Below are 23263 nucleotides of genomic sequence, written 5' to 3'. Positions count from 1 at the left end.
GATCACTGTAATGCCTCGCTTTTTTATAACTTTCCTTATTTAGCAAGTTTGTTTGTACTTTCAATTTATGGAAAACTTGTATTCCTTTGTATTCGTACTTCATTTCAAACGTTGTAATCCGAGACTTGAATCATAATGAAAATTCTATCTTTTATATGCTTGTGTTATTCCTTATTCATAAATACTTGTGATTTATTCATGATACATACATACTTAGTACCATTTATATGCAAATTCATACTTATTATACATGTATAATACATTTATACACTCCTTTATTTATGCACAACATTTATACATTGCATTTATACGCTTATAACGCTTGAATATTTATACATATTTGCTTATTTGCATATATTGATTTTTGAGAGTAGGCCTATACATTGCTTTGTTTGAGAACTTGACTTATTTGATGCATGTCGAAACCACAAACTAAATGTTTGTACATAGATGATAAAGGCTTTTAGGAAACCTTTAAACCTTACCCTCGTATGATTATCATTTTATTAAAAAATCTACCCGTAGTAGCCATCTTGAACTGCCCATCCATTCATTTGCTAAACCCACTTATCACTATATCACCATAACCCACAATCCATGAATGTTATCCATGTTCATTTTGAAAAAACAAATAAAAAATAATAATAAGAAAAACGCAACCAAATGAAAGGTTGTGAAAGCAATAAAGTTATGGGTCACATTTACCCATTTGTAGTCATTTTGTAGAAATAAATAAGGATATGTATTCGGATTCGTGTTTCTTACCTCTAACCACCCTTAAACCACCATAGTTCTTCACCTTATCCAAAAACCCAAAAGCTCCTAAGTCCTTTGGATATGTGCATCGTTCGTATTAGTTGGTGAAAGCATGATTGTCTGTCAAGCATATTAAAACAAGTTTTGTATTTTGGTCATTGAGTGTATTGATACTAGTGCACACTTGCTAGTTTTTATTTCAAACCGAGAGGAGAGAACCATTGTGAGGGGTGTGAATACATGTGAAACTTGAAGATTAGTTAGACTTGGTTGGGCAATTTCTTTATTTATTAAATGTTGCATCATTGTACTCACTGAAATAGAGATCTATTAATAGGTTGTAAGTCTTGTGAGTTAGGGTATGACTATTGAACGTGCCTGAGAATTGGTAAGGGAATGGAAAATGTGTTTTTTTTATGGTTGGATGGTAATGAACGAGTTTGCTTAGGGCAACCAAGTGATAAGCGTGGGGATGTGATGGTTTGGTAAATTTCCAAAGCTTATTTGTGTTAAATTGAGCTTTAGAATACATTACTTTGAGATGGTTTGTATTTTGCAGGCCTTGACATGTTTAAGATATATTTTGGAAGCTTAACGGAGCTAAATGGCGAAAATCGAACAAAGACTTCAGAGATCAGAGTCCCAGACGCCCAGACCAGTGTCCCAGACGTTGGGCCCAGCGTGAATTTGGGGAAACTTATCCCTTTGACAAGTTGAAAACCAATTTCGAAAGACAATCGTCACACACTCCATTCTAGACTTCCATAGGCGACTTTGAGAGATTTTTGAAGGTTCCATTTGTTCTATTATCATATTCTATCAAGTTTTTGAAAATTAATCATCAACCATGAGTGGCTAATTTCTTCAAGATCATCTCTGGGTGAAAGGTTTTGAGTTTTCTAGGGTTTACTTTTCATGTTTTGGTTTAATGCAAACATTTTGTAATCTTTTGATTGAAATTGTGCGGATTGATTGTTAGTATTGTCTTGAACTCGAAACTGTTAAGATTTTCTTGCATCATTGACATTGAGAGATGATTACTACCATGAGTTTTGATTCGTGCTAGGGGTTGTTCATTATTCTTGATTTATAAAACATATAATTGTCTTTGATTCATATTGTGAAAGTTTTTTTGCACCATTTGCGTATGTTAGATGATTGTTGATGTCTACAACTAGGTTTCCAATTTATGGACTCAAGAAATTATTGGTGTTCATAAAATTATCAAACCATTCATGTGAAATAACTCTAGATACTTATTAAGCCAAAACTCGGGTGTGATTCGTTTTCTCGTATATTATTTTCAACTAAGCAATTAAGTTTTGCAATCATAGTCAACGAACCGTTCTTGTAGTTGGTAGCAAATTTTCGGTTCATCTCGATATCTTTTCAGCCAACCAACCAAACAAATTATTAAATAGCAAGCTTCATAAATTGTTCCGAAATCTATGATCACCTGAATCCTGACACGGGCCATAAACTCTTCGTGGTTCGACACCCTGACTGCCAGTTACTATTTGTTTTAGGTAATTTTTGGTAATTAGGAATTATAAATGTATCTTTAAATGGATCGCGACAACTCGATTAAATTTTGGCGCCGTTGCCGGGGAGTTCGCGTGCTTTGTGTTTAAAAATTGTTTGATTATTTGTGTTATTAACTATTTAAGTGTTTGGTTTCTTTTTATCATATTCACTTTCTTTGTTACGTGGGTTACATGTACTGTATGCATATGAGGAATTCCAGAAGAACCTCTCCGTTAGTGTTTGAACCGGAGGTTGAGCGTTTAGTGCGAAGAAACTTAGCTAACCGGTTGGACGTAACACTTGCCCCTAACCAACCCAACCAAAACTCACCACATACCACATCTTTTGGAACCGTCCAAATGGATAACCCAAATCCAAACCAACTCAACAACCAAAACCAACATCAATACCAATATTACCCCTCCCCAAAACCAAAACAACCGAAATAACCAATAGGGTGGTAGCAAGAATCAAAAGACCACCCACACCACACATCTAACTCATACCAAAAACCAACGTCAAAACCAACGAGCACAAATTCCACCAAGTCAAAACCGTCCCAAAAAAAAAATGGCTATGCATATGGTTGTTGTAACCTTGGCTTTGGGGGTTTCAAAAAAAAAATGATTTTTTTACATTTCACCCAAAAGTATTTCATAAATTACTTTTAACCCAACACTATTTGTTTTTTACTTTTAACCCAAAACCTTTTATCTTTTGCAATCTATTCTCACAACTTTTTTTACTTTCAACTTTGGTCCTTTATAGTTTTCATTTTCCGCAAATTTTTCGCTTTATGCTTGGTTCTAAATTTTGTGACTTAACACATCGCAACTTGCGTCTTTGGTTTAACGTTTTTACGTTTCGTTTTAAATTTTGCGAGTTAACACGACGCAACGCACGTGTGTGGGTGAACGTTTTTACATCGTCTATTTTTTTCCCGTTTGACAGGTTTAACATAACGTTCGGGTCCTAGATCGACTTAGTTATAACTAAAGAATATCCGCCGCATTACGGTGGGTTGCGATTCTAGTTTACATGCTATAAATTTGCAACATTCTTATGCATAGAGGGGTTGTACTCGAGGCTTAGGGGAGTTTTTAAAAAATAATTTGATCTTACACTTTTAACCCAAAACTATTTGGTTTTATTACTTTTAACCCAAAAGTTTTCATCTTTTGCAATTTAACCTCACAATTTTTTACTTTCAACTTTGGTCTTTTACTTTCATATTTCGTAAATTTTTTCGTTTTACGTTTCGCTTTAAATTATGCGAGTTAACACGACACAACGTGCGTATATGGTTCAACGTTTCTACGTTTCGTTTTACGTTTTGTTCTAATTTTCGCGAGTTAACACGACGCAACGTGCGTGTGCGGTTCAATATTTTTACGTCATCTATTTTTTCATGTTTAACAAGTTCATCGCAACGCGTGAGACCCAAATCGACTTAGTTATTATTTTCTATGTTTTAGGTTTCGATCTAATTTTTCACATTAATACGGCACAACTTTAGTGTTGGTGATTGTTTTCGGCGGTGTAAGGAAATAGGAAACGGAAACATAAAAATCTTTGATATTGTGAAGGACCATTTGGTTCGGTCGAAAGTGAATAACAACATGGCTCGCCGCACCGTTAAAGAAAAACAAAGTGTAAACCTAAAACTAACGGCGTTAGATGATTGCAAAACCTCAGCCTTGACTATAAATTCAGTAACGTTCTCCCCGACTATCGTAGCCTAAAACCCTAATTTTCACTTGCTCTTCCTCGCCGCTCCTCAACAACCCTCCCTACTTCTTTGATTGATTACTCCTCTCCGGTTCTCCAAAATGCCTAAATCATCCAAGAAGTCTGCCTCCAAGGTACCACCGTTGATTCCTGTTTTCAGTTTCTTCTTTCTTGTATCCATATGCATGTATCTAACTCTCATCATTTGATTTCAGGTTGATTCAACTCCTGCCAAATCAATCAAAAAAGGTAGCCTTTTGTTTTTCTTTTCATTCTTTTTCGTTTTCTAATTCTGTTTTAGGGCTTTTTTCGTGTTTTTTTTTTTTTTTGATAAATTTATCTTTGTATGTACATGTGTTGTCTTTTTTTTTTTTTATGTTGATTTCAATAATTCACTTGATTAGATTAGCTTATAGAAATTTATTTTGAGTTTTGAATGTCGAACAGACTAAATTTGAAACTTGAATTTGCTATTTGATGATTACCGGTTGTGATGTTTTTTTTTGTGGTTTGATTGAATATAGGCAAGAGAGATGCAGAGGAGATTATTGAAAAGGAAGTAGTGAGTAGCAAGAAGCAGAAAGTGGCCAATGGTGGTGTGGCACAGGCTGTTGAGAAGAAGAAAGTTGAGAAAAAGACTCAAAAGAAGGTTGTGAAGAAACAAGAAAGCAGTTCATCTGAAGAGAGTAGCTCATCTGAATCTGATAAAGAACAGAAGAAGGTATAACCTAACTTAATGTGTGATATTTTTATCTACTCTAAGAGGTTAATATAAAGTACAACATTATTTTTGATTAATATAGTTTCTGTTTAGCTGTATTAATGTTTTCATGTTTTAATATAAGGTTAAGGTAGCTCCCAAGAAAGTTGAGGCAAAGGCCCCAAAGAAGATTGTCAAGAAACAGGAAAGCAGCTCATCTGAAGAAAGTTCATCAGAGTCTGAGGATGAAAAGAAGGTATACTCATGTTATATATTAACTTCTTTTTAATATATATATACATGACAAGTTGAGATGAAACTATATTGGTCTAGTTTTTAACTTTTTTGAAAGTTTGGAACCAAAATAATTGCTTTTTTAGTGTTTTTATTTTAACTTGAGCTGATACTAACTATGTTGTTAAAACTGTTTTGTTTACCTAAAAATCTAGAATTATAGCTTTAATTATGTTTGGTAAATTATTCCTTAATATTATTGAGTCTCTTTTTGTTAAATGGTTAAGGTTGTACCCAAGAAGGCAGCCCCTGTTAAAAAACCAGTCAAGGAGCCAAGCAGTGATGATTCTTCTGATGAAGTAAGTTATGATCATTTGATTGGTTTTTATGCTATAAAAATCCTATCTTTTTTGCTCATATACAGACTGTAATGAATGTAAAATATCTTATGTATTCTGAGTACGCTGTATTTGTGTAGGATGAACCAAAGAAGCCAGCTGCTGCGTCTAAGAATGGCGCCGTTGCAGCTAAAAAGAAAGAAGAATCAAGTGATGAGTCTTCTGATGAAGTAAGTGATGATCAATTTGATCAGTCTTTAACACCTTTCTAAGAAACACTTTATCTAGTTTTGTTTGTTGTTTGTAACATATTTTATGTATTCTAATATGCTTGTATTTGTGTAGGATGAACCTAAGAAGCCAGCTGCCGTGGCCAAGAACGGCGCTGTTGCAGCTAAAAAGAAACAAGAATCAAGCGATGAGTCCGACTCAGATGACAGTGACAGTTCAGATGAAGTAAGACCACTTTGTTTTTCGATTAAATATAAGGGAGATTTTTTTAACAGTTAAGCCATCTTGTACAGGAGGATGCTAAGCGGGCACCTGCTGCTGTCAAAAATGGCTCAGTTGCTGCTGCAAAGAAGGTAGAGAGTTCTGATGACACTAGCTCAGAATCGGAAAGTGATTCCGATGAAGATGTAAAAGCTGCCCCACCAAAGAAACCTGCTGCTGCTGCAACGAAGGTGTGTTTCTTGTCCATTTGTGTTATACCAGCCGTATTTATCATTAATTAATTGATAATAACGCTTCATGCCGATTATTTTTTTCTTGTGTGTACAGAAGCAAGAGTCGAGCTCGGATGAAAGTTCAGAAGAAGAAAGTTCATCTGATGATGAAGAGCCTCCAAAGAAGAAGACCAAGGTAAATGTCGTAGACGCCGTAACTTTGTTCATATAGTTGTTCATCATGATGATAGGGTTTAGGGTTTAGTGTTTAAGTTTTTACATGTTTTATTCAAATTTCTTATGTTAACGTGTGTTCAGCCGTCTGAGACAAAAGCAGTTGCAAAACCAGCTGCTAAAAAAGAGGATAGCAGTGATTCTGAATCTGAAGAGAGTTCTGATGAAGAGCCAGCAAAGCCACTAGCTGTAAAAAAGGTAAATTTATTTTCAACTTTTATTATGCTATATTTTTACCTCTTCAGAAACTATGCTTATTTTATTGATACTTTGTTATTTCAGGCACCTGCTAAAGTTGAAGAGAGCAGCAGTGATTCTGAAGAAAGTTCAGATGAAGAGCCAGCAAAACCACAAGCTGCAAAAAAGGTTGGGGGATCTATTGGTTTAAAACTGTAGGAAGACATGTATACTGTGCCTAGTTTTTTATTTAATTTTGACTTTTCTGACTGCAGGCTGAAAAGAAGGCTAGCAGCAGTTCTGAAGAAGAATCCGATGAAGATGAAAGCTCCGAAGAGGAGGATGAACCTAAAACCGCAAAGAAAACTGATACGGATGTGGAGATGGTTGATGCTCCATCAGCAAAGAAAGCGGTTCGTGTTTTGTTCAAGCGGTTTTGTTATAACTGTATTATTGCATTACTGATATTTGTTTGTTTTGGCAGCCTCAAACCCCAGCCACTCCTCAGACTTCAGGAAGCAAAACTTTGTTTATGGGCAACTTATCCTTCTCTGTTGAAGAAAAGGACGTGTATGTGCACTTTGTCTATACTTGATAAGTATCTTAAAATATTCATCGTGTATGACTGTTACTGACTAGTTTTCTCGCAGAATTAATTTCTTCAAAGACGCGGGTGAAGTTGTTGAGGTCCGTTTTGCAATGAAAGAAGATCGATTTGCAGGCTACGGACATGTTGAATTTGCCAACCCTGAGGCTGCCCAAAAGGTATATGTTGTTTTCCTTTTTCCAAGTATTTTATGACGTTTTTTTGCAAAATACGACTCAAAATTTCTATCTGCAGGCTCTTGAACTTAACGGTGAACCATTACTTGACCGCCCGGTGAGACTTGATTTAGCTAAGGAAAGAGGTGCATACACTCCTGGTACCGGGTACGGTTCATTGTCGATAAGTTTTTCATGCATGGTTCGGACTTAGAAAACTGACATTTGAATGAGAATTTATATTTGTTTCTGTAGCAATGAGAGGTCTTACCAAAAGAGTGCGCAGACTCCAGGACTAACAGCATACGTAAGGGGACTTGGTTACGATCAAGGCCTTGATGATGTATGTTTTTCACTACTAGTCTGCATATTACATTCTTATGTTATCGAGTTTCACATTTTGAAGTTCTATTATTTTACCTGTTGCAGGCTAAGAATAGTCTTGGGGAACTCTTCGGCCAATGCGGAGAGGTCACAAGGATTTTTGTTCCTATGGATTATGAATCTGGCAGTCTTAAAGGGTAGGAGGGTTTATGATATACCGAATCTTGTCATGATGTTTTGTATGTTGTTTGATGATCTGATGTTAAGCAACTCTTGAAATGGTTTTTTTAGGTTTGCTTATGTTGATTTTGCTGACCGTGATGCCTTGAGTAAAGCTATTGATCTCAGCGGAACCGATGTTAATGGAAGCTACCTAACTATAGAGGAAGCAAAACCAAGACCTGATGGCGGAGGTTCTGGACGTGGGGGAGGTCGTGGTGGATTTGATGGTGGTAGGAGCGGTGGAAGAGGTAGGTTTGGTGGAAGAGATGGTGGACGTGGTGGCAGGTTTGGTGGTCGTGGTCGTGGTGGCAGAGATGGTGGTCGTGGAGGACGGGGTGGTGGCAGAGGCCGTGGCCCTAGCAGGCCAAGCATGGCAACACCTGGTACAGGTATACCCGTCAATTTCTTTTAAAGCTAAAAATATTGATGCAAATCTGAAGACACTATCAAAATCTTACAAATGAATGTTTTTCTTTTCTCAGGAAAGAAGACTACTTTTGGTGACGATTAATCTTGAGAGTTGGTATTTCGGCGCTGATGCTTGCTTGGCTAAATTATGTTTTTGTTTTTTTTTTCAAGTTTCATTTCCGTATGGACGATTATATGAGAGATTTTTGGCTATGTAGTTTCTAGATTATCTTTATCGAAGCCAGTATTATGTAATATTTTTGCCAACTTAGAGATGTTCTATTTAAAATTTAAATTATAATACATGTCTTGGTGAAAAACACTGTTGTTTCGAGTACCCTATTGTTAACCTTTATGTTTGCATCAAATTACAATAGATGTTCTTTAACTAAAGGAATTATAGGCTCTGTTCTTTATGTTGTTGGTTTTTAACACGCCAACTTAGTTAAGTTTTTAGTTAAGTCTCTTTTGTCCTCTCTATTTTTTCATTCGATCACTCCTTTTTTTAGTTAATCCAAACGAAATAAATAGATCTCTTGTACCCTTCCATTTTTTGGAGATGAATATGAACAATCAGATGTATGTTATCAGCAGATGCAAGTTATAACCGTTTTGACTCAGTATCCGTTTTAATATTAGTTTCAGTTTCGACTTAGATTCATTCACATGTCGGGTTATAAGTTAGTTTGTATCCGTCAGTATCTGTTATTCTATATCATTTTATTTATTAAATATATATATTCAAAGTTAGAAATATAATTGTTTTGGTTAAATAATGATTTACATCTAAATGTTATTTATAATTTTGACAGTTCTCTTGTTTTAAAGGTAGTGAGATTTTTAAATAATATTATATTAGAAGTAAAGCTATTTGAGAGATGGAAAATTGATTTAGTTTCAAATGTGGTTTCAATGTCAGTCTCAGTTCAGCTTCCACTTTTTATTCGTCTTTACATGTACTATTGATTTCTCCGTTACTGAGCAACGTAATTTGGGAAACATGGGGAACGAGTGAGGAATGCCTTGAAGATCAAGATTTATTTTTGTTTTGTAATGTAAGAAAATGTAATTAGGGTCTTTTTGTTAAACTTTAGAATTAGTTTTTGAATTTGATATCTAACTGTAATAGTAACATGTCAGCCTATTCCTGGTTGGGGTGTTACAAAGACGACAACCTTATGTTAAAAATGGGAGTAAATATGTAATTGAGTAGAGAGATTGTTGAATTGGTTGCGTTTTTTTGTGAAAAAATTGAGTAAAATAATGTGATAAATAGGTTTGTTAAAATATTTTTTTAGTCAAACTAGAGTTCAACGATTAGTTAGATCACACACAGTAAACTTCGGCCATGTCACCCTCACCATTGCCCTCAACGTCGGTCAAAAACTTCAAGCCCTCTCCACCAAGCCAAAGACCACGCCATTTCCAAGGCAGTGTGCACGGCGTGGACTGGCTTCCACGATAGTAAACAAATTAATAGATGAACAAGCCAAGCAGAACACATGAATTTATTTCATTTGCTACTGACTACCCAAATTAAATCCCAACACCTTTTGCACCATCTTTCATGTTTGCAAGAGTGAAGGGGCTGACGCCCAAAGCCCTCGCGCCCCTTTTCAGCTTGGATAACGCCACTTGGGGGGAGTTCAACACCCTTTTACGGCTGTGAAGCCAAATAGAACACATAAATTTATTTCATTTGCTATTGACTACCCTAATTAAATCCCAACACCTTTTGCACCATCTTTCATGTTTGCAAGAGTGAAGGGGCTCACGCCCAAAGCCCTCACGCCCAAAGCCCTCACGCCCATTGGCGAAGCTTCCCCCCCCCCCCCAATTTTTTCTGAAACCGGAGGGGAACGTATACACCTAAAAAATTTCTATACAAAATTACTGTTCATAACACTACGCATCGAAAAGTTCGCGCGGGGGGGGGGGGCATACACTAAGCTGCGCCCCTTTTCAGCTTTGGATAACGCGACTTAGAGGGAGTTTAACACCCTTTAACAGCCGCATTTGGAAGGCTGTGAACCCATAACACATAGCCTAACAAACATGTCTTCTAAAACTCATAACATGAAAACTAATGTAATCCATTTCAATCAAATAACTAAAACAACTATTAATGGTGTGTTAATCTTTATCATTTAATAAATTTTGATGCCAACTTTTATAACGGTGTTAAAAATCATCAATAATTATTGAGGCACATGTTTTAAAGCAGTAGATCAAACATCACATACTTACAAATTCATCCCCCCCTTGATTACTAGGTACATTTTTTTTCGGCATTACCACTCCAAAAAAAAAAAAAAAAAAAAAAACCCGAGCCAGGCCTACGTAGTGCAAGTTGGGAAAAAAAAAAAGTATAATAACATACAAAATCTTAAACACCTGATGTTATAACATAAATAACATAATAAGCTGTATTATTTTTCATCTTAGAAAGCAATTAACAATTTGTAAAAACAATGCAAGAGAGGGGCATGATTCGAGATCAAACAACAGCTATGCAAAATTTCTTGTTAACTCTGGAAGATAAAAATACCTAATCCGATGAATTCAATCGTTTAAGAAGAAACCTTGATTAAATAATAGGAGAAAAAATTATGACGATTATGGTTTGAAGGTCATGTAACAAAGGTTATACATGGAAAGATATATTTGTTTATCAACACAATGTACCACTTGTTTATATGTAAATAGAAACCACCATCAATGAAATGAACCACACAAAACAAACCTAAACCTTGAACTTACACCCCCAGCCGTTCTAATCGATCTTCAAAGGATATATTTGCAGTGGCATCCTGTAAAAAGGTTTTCGATTGTAATTCATCAGTATACCGAACAAGCTGTTGTGATGCTGGATTATAATGAATTTCAACTACCTAACTTACGATAATTCATTTTACGAAAAGCCAATGGAATTAGATGATGTAGTAGAAAAAGGCAAAACGAAATCAGATTCAAATTTCAAGATCCATAAACGGTATCATGCACCAAGTCTTTTAGGATTACACATGGTCTAGCTGCAACGCAACTAATTATTAAACATGTCTACCTGTATTTAACTTCACTTAATAATCAATAGCCACAAAGTATATAATTATATATCATGAAACGTCATTATTACAACTTCAAACAGATGATTGTCTTATCATGATTAGCAAGATTGACTTAAAGTAATCTTATCATTTAATATATAACATAAGTAACTGGTTCTCATTTCTTTAAAAGAGCGAAAACATAATAAAATTCATCAACTTACTTATAAAGGTTAAGTTGTACATACCAAACACAAGAAGGCAGACGACTAATTGACTAGTCAAACAGCATACGGAGGTGCTCTGGAAGCCATGCTGGTAACTTGGGCGTGCATCTGCGCAGCCCTGACTTTAGCAGATGTTGCACGATGAAAAAACTGTTCACGCGACAACAATCTCACATTCCTCAAATAAAGATCAAACGGTATCGACCCATGTTGCACAGCTTTATCCATCGCATAAATCGCGTCCTCTATAGCAAGATCCGACGAAGTCGACTCCAACATCTGTTTCGACAACGAATCCAACGGCTCAAACGCTTCATCCGCGTTAACACTCCCCACATCACCCCCTAACTTCCCCTCATTCTCCCTCACCCACCCTTCCAACAAATCCGTATTCATCAACACCATCTGCAACTGCTGCTCTAACGCCTCCTTCTCATACTGCATCTCCCTCAAACCTTTCGAAATCTCCTCTTCCCGCTGACGTAACACCGCTTGAGCCGTAAACATCCCTTCCATTTCCACTTCCCTCTTCTTCCTCAACTCCTCTACATCAGTATGCACATTTTCCACCAGTTTATTAATCGCATTCCGCCTATAAACCTCATTCGGATCCTCCGTAACCCCTCCCGCCACTCCCGGTGGAGGCGACGGGGTCGGAGAGGGTGACGAAATCCGCCCGCTGCCATACGGCGAAGGCGGATAAGTCCTCGGCGGAATCGCAGGCCGTATAGAAGAAGACGAGTTCAACCCAGAAGCCGAAACCGATGAAACTGAAGTATTATTACTACTATTATTAAAACTAGGGTTAGGGTTAGGGTTTGGTCTACGTTGGGAGTACAAAGGGGGATCAACACCAAAATAATGACTCAAATTACGAGCTAAATCAACCAAATTAGAGCTAGGATAAACCCAATTCTGCAAATAAGGGATGGAAACTAACCCAGAGGGGTTAACAAAGGAGTGTTGACGCTTAATAACCATATCGCGCGTGGGATTCACGAAGACGAGAGGCGGGTGGCGGGGGTAGGTCTCCATGAGCCAGATGACGACGGGGATGTTGTAGGTGACGTTGTGGAAGAGCATGGGGACGGTGCCGTCGGACTGGAGGAGGTTGACGGTGCGGCCGTCGTTGTGGGTGAAAGTGGCGGTTTTGGGGTGGAGAGAGGGGAAGGATTCGGATAAAGAGAGGAGGTGTTGGCGGATGAGCCATTTGACGTCTTCGGAGTAGGGGAGGGAGGAGGGGCCGCGCTGGGAGAGGACGGAGGAGAGGAATTGTTGGGTGAATTGGGCGGTGGAAGACGACGGAGACGGCGGTGGGTGCACCATTTGATCGGCTGATGAGAATGGTTGGAAGTTTCGAGAGGAGACTTTTTAGGATGTGTGAATAATATCGGGTTTTTTTATTTTATTTTATTTGAGAAGGGAATTTGCGCGTTTGGAGTCTTGGACGGTGGTATTGTGTCTACGTATGATGTTTTATTTTTCTAATGGGGGAGACTATTTGGACATTTGTGTGTAGGTTTTATTTTTCTAATCGGATTTATTTTTCTAGGGTAAAGTTCTTGTACAAATAATCTTAACATACTAAACATACAAATTGAAGGAAAACTAAAAAAGACAAGGTGGCATTTTTGTAATTATCAATAACTATCAAAGTTACTCTACAAATATACCTAAAAAAACCTAACCACTCCCCCCACCCCCAAAAAAAACCTAAACCCCCCACCCCCCACCCCCCAAAAACCTAAAAAAGCCTAACCCCCCCACCCCCCAAAAACCTAAAAAAAACCTAACCCCCCCCCAAAAAAAACCTAAAAAAAACCTAACCCCCCCCCCCCACCCCCAAAAACCTAAAAAAAACCTAACCCCCCCCCCAAGCTAAAATGCTAAAAACTAAACTCTCCAAAAAACCTAAAAAAATCTAAAAAAATAAAAAAAAAAAAACACACAAATTATTTTATTTTATTTTTTTAACATTTTTATTAAAAAATCGCTACTTTTAGTAGCAGCAAAAAAAAAATTTTTTTTTTTTTTTTTGCTAACGAAATGTAACGATTTTTTAATAAAAATGTTAAAAAAAATTGTGTTTTTTTAGGTATTTTTGGTTGTAACTTTGATAGTTGGTGGTAATTACAAAAATGCCACCTTGTCTTTTTGGGTTTTCCTTCAATTTGTATGTTTAGTATGTTAAGATTATTTGTATTTGATCTTTTGCCTATTTTTCTAATATATGTTGTTAGGTGTAATTATCGGATTTAAGTGATGAATAGATATTGTCGATGGAGTTAACTTTAAGTACAAGCGGTCTTATCGTACAAAACATATGAAAGACATGAAAAAAAAAAAAAAAACGTGTTGACATTTTTGTAATTATTTGCTTGTAGAGTAATTATGGTACTCTACAAAATTACTCTACAAGATTAAAACTACACCTACAACATTATTTGTAGAGTACTTATGGAGTTATAGTACTTTACAAAATTACTCTACAAGATCAAAATTACCCTACAAAATTATTTGTAGGGTAATTTTGATAATTATTCTACGAGTAAATAATTACGAAAATATTACTGCGTTTTTTTACCTTTTCACCATATTCATACGTTTTGTATGATAAAAATATTTGTATTTGATCTTTTATCATATTATATGATATTTTATCATGAGGTTTAAAATACGAGGGACATAAATTTATGTTAATCAATGTGCAAAAAATAATAATATAAAAAAACTAAAAGGTTTTCTAATGTGCAAGGTCTAACTAAAATTAGTGTTTTTTTAAGCTTTTGTGGATCCAACATGAAAGTCTAAATGGTCCACACATGAGCCAACCATGTCTACTCCTATAAGGCTATAAGAGCCTTTATAAATCATTTAAAGACGTCTAGTATGATGAAAATTTGCTCATCGTTAATTTCGTATATTGCTTAAATCAAGGGAGAAGGATGATGTGTTATTGAGAATGACTTTCAAGAAGAAGCTCACTTTAGGCAAACATTTGTATTTTCTGGAATGTGTATAAAGCTTGTGTTCGAAAATATTACACCAATTCATAAAATTTGTAAAGTCGAATACACCGTTTTCGTTGTAGTGTTGCACATTGCTATAAGACTTTGCGGTATGGGGTTCGTCCCCCCACGTCCAGCTTCGTCGCCGGCCCCCTCTCCATTTCCTGCCCATCGTCATGGTGGTTGCTTCGTCCAGAACGTCGGGGTTGAGACGAATGGGACGGTCCTCCCCCTCTCACACACATATATACATACAACTAGGGGTACTAAACGGGTCGTGTTCGTGGGTTGGCGGGTTCAACCCGACCCGAATCCGAAAATTTTAGACGAACCCGAACCGAACCGAACCCGAAAATTGTGTCACACATATGAACCCGAACCCGAACTCGACCCGAATATTCTCAGGCTGACCCAAACCCGAGACATTCAACCCGAAATTTATTATTTTTAAATTTTTTTCAGCAAATTAATATATTAAAATTAACATCTACTACAAAAAACACAACTTTATATAATTAAATTAGATTAAAATCATAAAATATTATATAAATTTCACTTTTTAAGTTATATTTATGACATAAAATTACACAACTAACCAAATTATGACATAAAACATATTGTAAATATATAATTTTAATATAAATGGGTTAAACGGGTCAACCAGCCAACCCGACCAGGTTGACCCGAACCTGACCCGTTTAGCTAAACGGGTTCGCGGGTTCAACCTGAAACTGACCCGAACCTGTTTAGACTAAACCCAAACCCGCGAATTTCGTGTTAGGTTCGTGTCGTGTCAGAAATTCACACCCCTACATACAACATATACATACATATACATATATATTTTAGGCTCATCCTCCATTTCCATACCGTCATCCTCTTTGCCCCATCTTCACACCCGATCTACGTGACGCTTACATGACGAATCCTCTTCCAAGGATGGACCATCACCATACCACATAGCCTAAACTTTTGTGTCAAAACAATTACTATTTGCGAAGTTGAACGCATCGTCATGATGTGTTTTTGGCACATAATTTTATAGTGATGATTACTTTTATGATAAAAACTAAGACTACACGGTATGCAGACGGACCGGCGACGGAGGACGGAGCTCGACGGGGGTGGGCGGCATGGTGTTGGCTCCGGCGACGGGGGTGGGGCCCACCTGGAGGATCGTCCCGAACGGCGAAGAAGGGACGTTGGCGACGGGGACGGAGCTCAGGACGCGGGGGCGGCACGGTGTTGGCTCCGGCGCCAGACCGCGACGCACCGGGGCCGAACCCCATACCGACTAGCCTAAAGTACATTAAAGATATAAGTTAAAAAGTTTTAATTTAAAAAATTAAATAAAAATTAAAAAGGATATAACTGTTTTCTATATATTTTTGGTTTTAATACATAGGGAAAAATCAAATAGTAAGTTTATTTTAGTTAGGAAGTGTAGGAAGCAATAGTATTAGGATATGTGTCAACATTTAAAATAAAGAAAAATGGTATTTTAGTCAATCCAACCCTTTCTTTTTCCTTTTCAAAACCCAGTAAATTCAAAACCCACCATCTTCAACCATTTCTTCACTTTCTATCTCAATAATCACTACATTATAGTGCGATTTTCATCACCAATCAATGATTCAAACACCCGATCAACGTGTTCTTCAGCTTTTTTTGAAGAAAACCCAGTTTAATTTCATACAAAATCTCGTTTTTTCCGGTGATTTTGAAGATAATCACTCGATTCGTTCGATTCGAGGGCTGATAAGTGTTTCAATCATTCAAAATTCGTCAATTGTTGAAGAAATCACTTCGATCCATGTAAGTAATTCTTTAATTTCATTTTTGCGATCTGGGTTTTTGATTTAATCATTGCGTTATACGATCTTGGCGGGGGTCCGGGGGGCAGCGCCCCTGTTAGCGGGGTCCCAGGGGCGGCAGCCCCTGGCTGGGGAATTTTTTTTTTTCGATTATATTGCTGTAATAAAAATGCATCAGAAAAATTAAATTTCTGTAAATTGCCTCTGGAAACTGCATTTGTAAACTGCATTGGTTCAAACAGTTCACAGCACAGACAATTCACAACACAGTTCTGCATTGGCCATTGCGTTTTAGACAAACACATTCTTGAAGTGTGTTTTTTGTGCATTGCGTTTTAGGTAAAACACTTTTTTAGGTGTTTTCAGTCCATTGCGTTTTACATAAAACACTTTCTTTTGTTTTTTAGGCAATTGCGTTTTAGAATGAGTCATTTTAAGTGTTTTCTGACCATTGCGTTTTACAAATAAGACATTTTTTTGTGTTTTTTGTGCATTGCGTTTTAGGTAAAACACTTTTTTATGTGTTTTCAGTCCATTGCGTTTTAGAAAACACACATTTTAACTGTTTTCTGGCCATTGCGTTTTAGAAATAAGACATTTGTATGTGTTTTTGGTGCATTGCGTTTTAGGTAAAACACATTTTTATGTGTTTTTAGTCCATTGCGTTTTAGAAAGTATATTTTCTTTTGAGTTTTTAGGCTATTGCGTTTTAGAATGAGTCATTTTTAAGTGTTTTCTGGCCATTGCGTTTTACAAATAAGTCATTTCTTTGTGTTTTTTTGTGCATTGAGTTTTAGAAAAATGTCATTTTTTAGGTTTTTTTTCATTGCGTTTTACGTAACTGGGGGTTTTTCTATTGCGTTTTACACAACTAGGTTTTAATTTTTTTTTTTTAAATATAACAATAGTATACTCGTTTTAAAGATAAAAAAACGCTCGTTTTTTTGTGCAATTTTTATAAAAAAATAATGTCGTATGAAAGAGTTATTAACGTTTAAAAAATAGGGGGGGGGGGAATTGGAGGAGAGAGAAACTATTGGCTTGGATTGACTAGAATGCCCCTAAACAAACTCATGCGCCTCTTTTCTTCCATTCAATTTCCCTAATTTAATCTTAGCCATTGATTAACTAAATGGATGGTCAAGATCACTTCCTAGCCTTCCTATCCAAATAAACTTCCTATTGTATCTCCACCCTTAATACATATCTAACTTTACATTAAGGCATAATTTTATCATCAAATCAATATCTACTATTAGTTTGATAACTATATTTTTTCCTATGCTTTTCTTGCTTATTTAGACATCATCAAATCAATATCTACTATTAATTTGACAACTATATTTTTTCCTATGCTTTTCTTGCTTATTTAGACATGACATTCTGTAAACAGAAAGTTGCTATTGTAATATTGCTCCAATTAATGGCCATATTGACTTGTACTTATGCATTAATGTTCAAGATGGTGATCCGGGTGTGTTCAAAGATGTTTTTCCTAGCCACATATATATATTTCTTTATCTATTTTTTGAAGATATAATATATTAATGTAGTGAATATCTCTTTAAAAATTATACTATGAAACTTTTTTTTTTTGCCAGAAGTAACATGATTTAAGAGTTCGTAATATATAACAATTTAAAACCAATCATAATGTACAAGGGGACTTCCAAACAATTACAATTCCAGTTCAGTAGTTAGTTAGTACTAATCTAGCTACCTAACTGTACAAGTCATCTGTTATATATAAACAAGATGAAGGGGTCAAATAGTGAATTGGGTTTGTAGGTGATGAAGGTTTTGCACCATGGGGATAGGAAGTTCATCACTATTTCGCCTTTGGTGTATTTGTTTTTGTACCGCCTTTATGGCAGCCACTCTTGCGGCATTGGCTGCCCGATTCGCTGATATAATCACATTGTTCACTCGTTCCTCCGTTTTCCCAGCCGCCTCATACGCTTTCTCTGCTGCTTGTCGCGCTTCCTGTATCGCGTTTAGAACTTTGGAACGATGATCAGGAAGCGATGGTGATAATTCAAGAACACCATTCTGCCAGTGCCCGGATTGTGTTTCGCCATTTCTAAAAGTGTACACTCCAAATCCTTGCCTTTTTCCTTCATGCCAAGATCCTTCATATCTATGTCCATTTGCAAAATTATAAACTCCAAAACCATGCATTTTGTCTGCAAAATATTCTCCAGCATATGCATCCCCATTTCTACAAATATTTCAAATACAAATCTTAAAGTTCTTGATTTAAAAAAAAAATGATCCATGTAACACCCAAACTGACTAGGGCCGACGTGACACATTTACAAGAGTCAGATAAAAAACATAATTCCATTATATGTTGTCAAAAGTGCACTCAAAACGCATAGACCTCGTCTGGAGCTTAGGCATAAGACGCTTAAAAAGCAAGGCTTTTATAAGAGAGCCATATAGTATAAAAATACCTTTTTTAGGGGTTTTAGACATGTTTTATTTTTGTTTAGGCTATTTTAGGTTGAATATATGCGTGTTCAAGGGCAGGGTATAGGCTAATTTAGACTTGATCAGGCAAGTTTTCACCATAGTTCGGTTTGAACTTGGCTGCTTAAGAATGCGCCTATCCAGGCGAGGAGGCGCATATGCTACGTTGCGCTTTTGCGCGTGTGCACTAATGACAACATACGCATGCTTAAATATACGAAGGGTTAACATCTTAATAAGAAAATGAGCTCTAATTCATTACATTTATTTGTTAAATTTTCGTTTTCTATTAAGTTGTTAAACCTTATTCAAGCATTTGTGGAATTATGCTTTTGATCTGACTACTGTATACGTGACACATCAGCCCTAGCCACTTGACGGGGCGAGATATTACAATTCAAGCTACAAGATCTTACCTGAAATGGTAATAACCAAGACCATGTTTAACGCCCCACTTGAACTCGCCAGCATATCGACTCCCATCTTCGCAACTATGCACACCGCACCCATGGCTGCGACCATTAGACCATTCACCAGCATAAACATCACCCGTATAAAACCTATAAACACCAAGCCCATGTCTCAACCCTTGTCGATACTGTCCTCTATATCGACTCCCCTTCACCCACGTTTCGACCCCATAACCATCATACTTTCCGTCAACCCAATCGCCTTCGTACCTCCCACTCATATAATAATAATAAACACCACAACCCGAGCATTTCCCCTTATGAAACTCCCCTTCATACACATCCCCATTGCTGTATGCCTGGACCCAACACCCCGAATTCACCCTTTTCGCTTTGTCCCCTTTCGTTTTAGACCCGATCGACCAGAAAACCGGCAATGGAGGCCTGGAAGAATGAGATTTGACCGGGAATGACCGCGCTAATACTGTCTGAATCGATGGGAGTTTCGGGAGGCCAAGGTTTAAAGAAAACAACAAAGCGGAAGAGAACGCTAAAGCGGATAAGAAATCGAGCACTATCGAATGGCTCGGGTGGGAAACTAAGAAGTAGAAGAACGGGAGAGATAATAAAACGATTAACCGGAGGTGAGCTTGAAGGCGACGGAGGTGGCGGAGACGGTGGAGGAGGTGAACGGCGACTGCTTTCGTAGCCGAAAACCGCTTCGGGTGATGTTTTTCTGGTAAATCGGTTGGTGTAATGACTGGGTTGAGGTCATCATCGTGGATTGTGATTTGGTGGTGATGGTTATAAGGGTTTGCATGGGTTACCGTTTTATTATTAGGTGATGGTAACATTAACAATAATGAGGATGAAGAAGGTGTATCGGAAGAGACATGGGTGGTATCTATTCCGATGTGAAATTCGGGTTGTTTTTGATGCATTACATATGTGAATATGGAGATATGTGAATGTGTACGTGAGGTTTTGTTGTTGATGAAGAACAGAAGAAGAAGGATTATACGTGTTTGTGGGAAGATTTGGATAGTGAAAGGAGGAGGTTTTGATACAGATTTTTGTGCATGAATCCAGAGATACATAGAAGAAGAAGATGATGAAAAGTAGAGCGGATTCTCCGTTGAATTTGGTGGTGTAGGCGCCGAGATCGATTTAGCCACCCTAAATATATTTTAATTCTTTTGGATTTCTAAATAAAGGTATTATTATATACTATTTATTTCGAAATAATTTCTTATTCCAAATAATTTATTTATTTGTTATGATTAACCAAGACAACTCATGAGTCATGAAGTAACATGCTAGTAACTAATTATAAGTTGTTTAGCAAATAAAAAGTAGTAGTTGCATTTAGATCATGTAATTTCGTGTGTTGTGTGAACGTGAAATATGAAAAAAATGTGTTACGTAGTTAGTGGAGAGTTTCACATTTTACATTCAAGAATATGTATTGTGGAGTGTGGAAATGAAGAATGTGGTGTTCGGTTTGAGTGGCTCTATATGATTTAGTAATGTATGATTTAATATTTAAAATAGCAAAAAATTATATCAACCATGCCCCACGCTCGCAACTCCCCTCACAACCGCTAATCTAGCCCCACTTGCACCCGGTGTGTGGTGGTGTTTCGCACCCATGATGATAACGTGGCGCCGCTTAGCGCCTTCCACACAACACATAGCCTAAGCAGGGCTTGGAGTTATATGATTTGTTCTAACAAAGACGGTGGTTTTAGCATCAGGAGTCTTTATTTATTAAATCTTGCTCTTCTTACAAAATAATGGTGAAGATTTAAATCACATAGTGATGGTATTTGGGTGTTGAAGGGGTATGGTCTCAGATCTCGCGTCAGCATCGACCGCGAGTGACCATTACCCTTATCAAAACCCCCACCAGCTAACAACCTACTTGTGCCCATGCGAGAACGCGTCGACACAAGGGTTGAATCCAATCTATCTAGTGATAAAGGAGGACTTACATGGAACATGAGAACGGTAGAGTGATGCGACATAGCATCACATCTGATGTATGAAAACGGAAGTATTCACAGCGATGCGGCCTCGCACCGCGTCCAGTGAACACTTCTATCAATACAAGGAAACTGGATAACAGCAACAGTCACCACGGGCGATGATGCGGCCAACACCGCATCTCGCGTATTTCTTGATCACAAGCAAGAGACGCGATAACATCAGATGTTACCGCAGACAGCGATGCGGCTAGCACCGCATCCTATACGCTCAACAAGTGGGACTGACACCACAGTGCAAGTGGAACCAATGGCAGTCACCTGTCAGGTCTACATAAGCGACAGACTGACGTGACGTCGTCTCCCCGGCCGACATGTCTGACACACCTGCAAAGGTGCAGCATGCCGTCAGTCTATCCTTCCACCTCCTCCTTCACTCCTCGGCTATAAATACCAACCCCAAACCAGGTTTGACGTATCTCTTCACAACTCTCTCACTACTACTACTATCTTACTTTGCTTCCCAATCAAACTACTGATTCTCACGCCGGAGAGTGGTAACAAGGAGCACCCCCCACCCCATCCTCCTTGTTACGAATCACGGTTTGTTTCCTTGTGCAGGAGATCAACCCACCGGTGATCCAGCCAGCGATCCTCGAGAGGAAGGGATTAACCCTTCTTGACGAGATCAGTGAGTTAACCCTGCCCGGTTAACCATTGTTTCATCAGGTGTGGCCGAAAACTCCAAATTCGCCCCGCGAATAGTCCACGCCCATGTCACCACAACAAAATTCCCATTCAACGTCGGGAAATACAGTGGTTCATCCGACCCGGACGACCACATGAACATTTTCATAGGCGCAGGGTGCAATGGCCAGTGGGACGAACCCACTTGGTGTAATTTTTTCCCCCATACCCTTACGGGTCTGGCCAGGGCTTGGTTCGATTCTTTGCCAGTGGCATCACTAGCCTCATTCGAGAACTTTCATGCAAAGTTCCTCGCCCATTTCAGCCAGCAACGACGTCACGCGCGTGACTCGTTGGACGTCATGAATATCTGGCGCAGAGACAACGAATCCCTAGAAGCATTCGTTGTCCGATACAATAAAGAGTGCCTAGAAATAGGCGACGTGGCAGATCAAATGGCACGGAACCATTTCATCAAGGCCGTGAAGGATAAGCAGATGGTTATGACCATCTCCGGCAAAGAAGGCCTGCCTAAAAAATGGGAAGATGTCATGGCTGCAGTCAAGACATATGCCCAGAGACAGCGGTCCCTCGAGCCGCATATGGCAAAGGCAGAGCACCAGGCCGAAACTTCCAACCAAGGGTCCAAGCACAACAATAAACGCAACCGGGACGTAGGGAATAGCGATATTTCCAAACCATATGTCCCGCGGACCAACCTGTTTGACCCGAGGAAACGCAGTCCTCAACGGGACAACCGGGCACCAAAAAAAGATTCTCGGGACCGCAACTGGACCGAGATCACCATGTCGCCAAGCGAGGTCCTTCTTACAGACCCGCAATTCTTGCGACCGGCCCAACCAATGAAGTCCAAGAAAAATCAGGACCTCATACTCTACTGTGAGTATCACAAGGACTCGGGCCACACCACCAACAACTACATCAGTCTCCGGCTGGAGATTGAGCGGGCCTTAAAAGAGGGGAAACTGCAACATCTTTTGCCATGTGGACAAAAACCCACCAAGCGCATCACCCCTAATGGCGAAAGTACCTCCTCCGGGAAGAGAACCATGTACGTGGCTTCCACCCACATGATCAACGGAGGCAAAGGTAGGCCGCGCAAAGCGGCGAGAAGGCCGGACAATGACTGGAAAGACGAACAAGTCGTCTTCCCAAAAGTCCGAGGCGGACCGCGCGATAGGCGCGCCGTCGTTATTTCAGGCCAACTGGCGCACTACTGCACCGAGCGTCTATTCATCGACCCGGGCAGTACTTCTGATATAATCTACGAACAATGTTTCAACCAGTTCGACCAGGAGGACAAAGATCGGTTGCAAGCAGTAGATTATCCATTGGCCGGGTTCGCAGGGGAAACCGTCTTTCCCCTAGGCCAGATCACTTTTCCTGTGCGTCTTACCAGCGGAAGGCACACAAGAACAGAAGAGGTAAACTAAATGGTTTTACCTCACACCTCCAGATATGACGTACTCCTTGGGAGAGAATCCCAAGGTGATTTCAATATGATTACATCCGTCCCCCACTCTGCG

General features: G+C 38.4%; 3 protein-coding genes across 4 annotated transcripts; 1 reads left to right on the top strand and 2 right to left on the bottom strand.

The window, feature by feature from the left end:
- Nucleotides 1-3988: 3988 nt before the first annotated feature.
- Nucleotides 3989-8392, top strand: LOC110881990 (nucleolin 2). Of its 2 annotated transcripts, XM_022130106.2 has the most exons (19): nucleotides 3990-4142; nucleotides 4224-4257; nucleotides 4533-4729; nucleotides 4854-4964; nucleotides 5230-5301; nucleotides 5421-5510; nucleotides 5626-5736; nucleotides 5805-5963; nucleotides 6061-6141; nucleotides 6264-6377; nucleotides 6462-6545; nucleotides 6632-6769; nucleotides 6841-6926; nucleotides 7007-7121; nucleotides 7198-7286; nucleotides 7374-7461; nucleotides 7548-7639; nucleotides 7734-8053; nucleotides 8147-8392. In XM_022130106.2, the coding sequence occupies exons 1-19, from the start codon at nucleotides 4110-4112 to the stop codon at nucleotides 8173-8175; spliced, it is 2043 nt and encodes a 680-aa protein (XP_021985798.1). In that variant the 5' UTR covers nucleotides 3990-4109; the 3' UTR covers nucleotides 8176-8392. The 2 variants fall into 2 exon arrangements, with proteins under 2 accessions (XP_021985802.1, XP_021985798.1); XM_022130110.1 differs by lacking the exon at nucleotides 5421-5510 and having other exon boundaries at nucleotides 3989-4142.
- Nucleotides 8393-10641: 2249 nt separating this feature from the next.
- Nucleotides 10642-12758, bottom strand: LOC110882001 (protein ELC-like). Its single transcript, XM_022130114.2, has 2 exons — nucleotides 11368-12758; nucleotides 10642-10882 (listed from the first exon to the last, which is right to left on the bottom strand). Exon 1 carries the CDS (start codon nucleotides 12670-12672, stop codon nucleotides 11401-11403), a length of 1272 nt encoding a protein of 423 aa, XP_021985806.1. The 5' UTR covers nucleotides 12673-12758; the 3' UTR covers nucleotides 10642-10882; nucleotides 11368-11400.
- A 5019-nt stretch (nucleotides 12759-17777) lies between these two features.
- On the bottom strand, nucleotides 17778-20202 carry LOC110881986. Its single transcript, XM_022130101.2, has 2 exons — nucleotides 19054-20202; nucleotides 17778-18386 (listed from the first exon to the last, which is right to left on the bottom strand). Exons 1-2 carry the CDS (start codon nucleotides 20142-20144, stop codon nucleotides 17933-17935), a joined length of 1545 nt encoding a protein of 514 aa, XP_021985793.2. The 5' UTR covers nucleotides 20145-20202; the 3' UTR covers nucleotides 17778-17932.
- Nucleotides 20203-23263: the final 3061 nt, after the last annotated feature.

Source organism: Helianthus annuus, chromosome 4 (assembly GCF_002127325.2).
Source record: "Helianthus annuus cultivar XRQ/B chromosome 4, HanXRQr2.0-SUNRISE, whole genome shotgun sequence".
Lineage (NCBI taxonomy): Eukaryota > Viridiplantae > Streptophyta > Magnoliopsida > Asterales > Asteraceae > Helianthus > Helianthus annuus.
Note: the sequence above shows the minus strand (reverse complement) of the source record. Positions and strands in the feature narration are given on the sequence as shown.

Coding starts and splice junctions, on each gene's coding strand:
- LOC110882001 (XM_022130114.2), bottom strand. CDS start 12,672: ATGGTGCACCCACCGCCGTCTCCGTCGTCTTCCACCGCCCAATTCACC.
- LOC110881986 (XM_022130101.2), bottom strand. CDS start 20,144: ATGTATCTCTGGATTCATGCACAAAAATCTGTATCAAAACCTCCTCCT. Junction 18,387..19,053: donor CTTGGTTATTACCATTTCAG/GTAAGATCTTGT, acceptor AAATATTTGTAG/AAATGGGGATGCATATGCTG.
- LOC110881990 (XM_022130106.2), top strand. CDS start 4,110: ATGCCTAAATCATCCAAGAAGTCTGCCTCCAAG. Junction 6,770..6,840: donor CTCCATCAGCAAAGAAAGCG/GTTCGTGTTTTG, acceptor TTGTTTTGGCAG/CCTCAAACCCCAGCCACTCC. Junction 6,927..7,006: donor TCTGTTGAAGAAAAGGACGT/GTATGTGCACTT, acceptor GTTTTCTCGCAG/AATTAATTTCTTCAAAGACG.